This window comes from Propithecus coquereli, unplaced genomic scaffold (genome assembly GCF_000956105.1).
Source record: "Propithecus coquereli isolate 6110/MARCELLA unplaced genomic scaffold, Pcoq_1.0 Scaffold763, whole genome shotgun sequence".
In the NCBI taxonomy this organism is placed as follows: Eukaryota; Metazoa; Chordata; class Mammalia; order Primates; family Indriidae; genus Propithecus; species Propithecus coquereli.
The window spans coordinates 412,114-416,651 of record NW_012153763.1 but is presented as its reverse complement, the minus strand read 5'-3'; the positions used below and the strand labels follow the sequence as shown (position 1 = coordinate 416,651).

Sequence of the window (4,538 nt, the reverse complement as noted above, 5' to 3'; positions counted from 1 at the left end):
ATCTAAACCTCCTGTTAATACTATCCATGTATTTTAAAAACTGAGATATATTTTTCATTTCTACAAATTTTTAAAAAATCTTCTACTTTTCACTATTTTTTCCCTCAACAGTCTTGAGTATGTGGAGCGTATTTATAGTAGGTGATTAAACATTTGTATCTGCTAATTCTATCACCTCTGTCATTTCAGGTGTCTATTTATTTTGATCTGTTTTTCTCCTGGCTGTGGGTTACATTTTACTTCTTTGTGGGCCTGACAATTTTTGAGTGGGTATTCTGGAGTCCTAGGCGCTGTGACATTGCTGTCACACTCTGGTAAGCAGCACAGGATTCTATTCTGGCACGTGGTTAAATGACTCGGAACCAGTCTGAGCCTTTCAGACTTTCTTGTAAGACTCGTTAGGGCAGGTCCGGATTAGTCTTCAGTTCAGCACTTACGCATCCCCACCTAGGTGACACCCTGCTGAGGACTCCACTCCACACCGGCCCCGGGTACGAAGAACGGTCTCCACGCTGGCTGCTGAGGAGGCGAATTATTCCCATCCCTGTCTGAGCACCAGGAATTCTCTGACTTCCTGCTTTCCCGTGGTTCTTTCACCAGCTTTGTGGATTTCACCCCACCCAGATAATACTGCGCCAGAGTCACGAGTCCCTCTTGCTGTTGTCCTCCCCCCTCAGCAGTGCCTTCCTGTCCCACTCTCTGGTGTTCTGCCCCCCAGTTCTAGCCACTCAGCTCAAACCTGCCTCCTCGACCCGCAGGACTGCTTTGCTCCGGTTCTTCCCGCCCCTGGGCAGAGCCCGCGGGCAGTGGTCGGGCTCACCTCATCTCTTTCATACGTTTGTCTGGTTTGCGAGGTGTTGACAGCAAGAGGGAAACTCCCAGAGCAGTTAATTATTCTTGTCCAGAAGCAGAAGATTAGTCTTTTTTGTTTGTTTGTTTAGTGGTTTTTGTTTTTCGTTTGTTTCTGTTTGTTTTTGGATGGAGACAGGATTCTGCTCGGTCACCCAGGCTAGAGTGCCGTGGTGTCATCGTAGCTCACAGCAACCTCAAACTCCTGAGTTCAAGTGACTCTCCTGCCTTAGCCTCCCGTGCAGCTGGGACTACAGGCACGTGCCACCACGCTTGGCTAATTTTTCCTAATTTTTGTAGAGATGGGGTCTCACTCAGGCTGCTCTCGAATCCTCGGCCTCAAGCGATCCTTCCACCTCGGCCTCCCAGAGTGCTAGGATTACACGCCCAGCCAATACTCTTTTTTATAGTAATCTCCTATTTTGGGCCAACTTCTTATCGGATCTAAGCAGACCGTCAGTGCGTGTACCTTGCAATGTGGTTAACGAACTGGTCTGGAAGTGTCTGTTGTCTCTCATTTCACTTCCACTTGCATCATTACTCTGTATGAAACAGTGTTTCCTTGCAAAAGTCTTTTGAAACCACTCCCCTGTTTCCTGACGTGAGTTTGGAGAAACATACTGCTATTTAGGTGACAACCTGGGCAAGGTGGGCTGTGACACAGAACAGTGACTTTAAAGCAGCCAGTCGGGAAGCTGCCATCCTGCCCCTTTGCGTGGCAGACCCCTCGGCACAGGGCCGCCCACTCAGTGGAGGACCCGGTGTCCATCTGTGTCTGGCTTAGGGGTAAAATGTAATTTCCTCCTTAATCATTTAACTCAGAATGAATCTGAACAGTTTGTCTGCGGATCTCCCTGGGGAGAAGCTGCCCAGGCTGCGTCCACGGCCATCGGCACCGTGCGAGGCCCTGGAGCTTGGCCGCGGGTCATACACAAAGCCCTGCTTTTATACTGTGGGTTCTAATCTCTGGTTGGCCGCTTCATTGATCCACCACGTCATAATCAGCACTTACAACAATATGAAACAGAGTAGAAAACAGCAGATTTCGTCACACGTAGTAAAGGTTCTGAGTCCCACAGCTCTCCCCTCGCAGGGTGGGGGTTCTGGAGTGGAGGAAGGATGTTAAGAAGACAAGAATCACCCACGCTGGGAGAGGGGCTTTGGGAATTTTGTCATCGACCGCTGCATTTTACACACGGAAACCAAGGCCCAGAAAGGGCAAGAGATTGCTCAGCCTCACACAGCATGTTGTGTGGCCAGAGCCCTGGCCTCGAGCTTTCTGTTCTCCCTGTGGTCCGCAGCTCGGCAGGAAGCTGGAGCAGGAAGGGCTGGGAGGAGGGAGGAGAGCAGAGGCAGAGTGGGGCGGAGCCGGACAGTGAGGGAGGAGAGGGGGAGAGTGGCTATGGCAGTGACCACTGCGCATGACCGTCGTCACCCACAGAGGGCTGTGGGCACCTGGCCAGTTACCTGTCTCGCAGCGAGGTCCCTCGAAGGGCTCTGCGCACACGCAGGTGTAGTTCCCCACCAGGTCCACACAGGAGCCTCCATTCAGGCAGGGGCCAGAGCTGCACTCGTCCACCTCTGGGGGCAGCAGAGGGGCGCTCGGCTTGAGCCAGGCTGTGACCACCCTGCACCAGCATCTGGCCACAGGTGGGAGCCCCGCCCGACCCCAGGCAAGCGACTCACCCGTCTCGCAGGCTGCCCCCGTGTACCCAGCCTGGCACACGCACACCGCAGAGCCGTTCTCTGCCTGGCACTGGCCGCCGTTTTGACACTCTTTGGTGTCACAGGGGGACTGGGCTACAAGGAAAGAGGTGTGGACAGATCACTGGCCTCCGGGCTGTGGTTGCCTGGCGGGGCAGAAGCTCCTGGGGACACCTGTAGAGCCCCGCCCCACGCACTCAGCTTGCAGGGGTCTCCGAGGGTGATAGGTGGGCGGGGCCCGGCCAGGGCTGTCCTGACCCGCAGCCCGAAGCCCCGTCTGAATTGGGTCTGATTCGGCAAACCCGAGGAGGGGGCGGCCTGGTGGGGGGAGCGGGGATGAACTGAACCACTCGGGGTGGACCCTCCCAAGGCAGTTCTCCAGCCAAGCGGACTGTGACGGAGCCGTGAACGTGACGGGTGCGCAGCACCCAGGGTGCAGGAGGTGCCCCGACGGGGCAGGGGTGAGGGCCGAGGTGGTCACCCGTGTGGGAATGGCCGTGCAAAGGGACTCAGGCCCCTGGTCACAGGGTGGGAGTGAGCTGGGGGTGCCCACCCTCCACCCGCCTCCTCCGGATGCTGGCCCTCTTGACCCTAGAGCACCTGGCCCCAGTGTCCCAGCTCCCCGCCTTTGTCCCCTGGCTGTAGAGCGGGGTGCGGGGAGGGGAGCCACATCACATATTTTGCTGATGGCTCGTTCCAAAACCAACTTGATTCAGAGAGCAGACGGGGCCCAGAGCACGTGGCACCCCCTGGAGTCATGTGGGAACAGTGGGACCCCAGCTCCGCCAGAGTGACCACCTCAGGGCCAAGCCGCAGGCGCATCCTCGGCTATGGCAGGGGGCGCCCCTGCTGTGGGCTCAGGGGGCTGAGCTGGGGTCCCGGGTCTCAGGAGCCTCTCTGGGGGGTCAGGCGGGGGCTTGTACCTGAGGGTGTTGCCATAGCCACACCCAGGAAGCCACGGCTCGGGGCCGGGGCCACACACAGCCAGCGTGCTGCAGAACCAGGACCTGAGCCAGGCTCCCGCCAGCAGCGCACGAGGAGCGAGCTTGCTGGGGGGGGGAAGGAGACCCTGCTGGCCTCCCCGGCTGCGACCGATGGGCAGAGGCCTGCTGGGCTGTCAGCGTGCCACTGCCCTACCCCGCTGCCGCGCTTAGGAGCATGGGATGAAGAAAAACTCCTTTGCTTGGGACGTGCTCTGACCCTCTGGCTGTGGCAGGGGTGTGGGAGCAGCGTGTCCCCTGGGGCCACCTGTCCTTCCCTGTGTGCGACCTTTCGATGCAGCTGAAATTCTGCTTCGCTCCTTTGGCACCCTGAAATCGCATTTCCGTTGCATTCCCCTCCAGAATTGTATTCCCCTGTTTTTAGGTGTGAAAGTCTTTTATTGTCATTCAACTATATTTCTCTCCAATAAAAATATGCATATACCCTGGAGTTAAATACGCAAAACTTCCTGTGGCCATATATCTCTGAAAGAAATTTTTTTCTAGATGGAAAGAGTGATACAGTTGCTACTTGAGCATATTTGATCTAAAGAATCTGTTACACGTTTTTACAAATGATTGTCGCAGAGCAGCGGGTGCATTGGGGTGTATGTCTGGCTGGGCCAATCAGGTGCTCGGATTTTAAGGAATTCTAAAGCTTCCCGAGTGGAGCCCTGTAGTGAGACTGGGGGCTGGAGCGGGGGGGGGTCCCCCTTTCTTCACCAGGCACGTGAAGGGCAAGGGTGAGGCCCTCAAGAGGTGCTGGTCCAAGGACAGACAAGTGGAAGCTGAGTCTGGTGGCAGCCACTGCAGAAGAGCAGGCTCTGGGGGGAGGTGAGCCCAGCCCACCCTGGAGCAGCTGGGCTCGGGGAGCGCACGCAGGTGGAGGGAGTGGCGGGGCGTCGGGCTGCCCACGTCGGGTGCCAGCCTCCCTGCAGCACACAGACCTTGCTGGCACGGGCTGTCCTAGGCCTCACTCCTGCAGCCAGCAGAGCCACTGGGGCT

The 4,538-nt window shown here is 56.8% G+C and overlaps 1 protein-coding gene across 1 annotated transcript in view; it reads right to left on the bottom strand.

Moving 5' to 3' along the window:
• SNED1 (sushi, nidogen and EGF-like domains 1) overlaps positions 1-4,538 on the bottom strand; it is an 84,765-nt gene that overhangs the window by 49,842 nt on the left and 30,385 nt on the right. Inside the window, exons 8-9 of the mRNA XM_012662415.1 lie at positions 2,536-2,649; positions 2,317-2,430 (exon numbers count right to left, since the gene is read on the bottom strand). Coding sequence (XP_012517869.1) covers positions 2,317-2,430; positions 2,536-2,649 — 228 coding nt within the window. The remainder of the gene's footprint in view (positions 1-2,316; positions 2,431-2,535; positions 2,650-4,538) is intronic.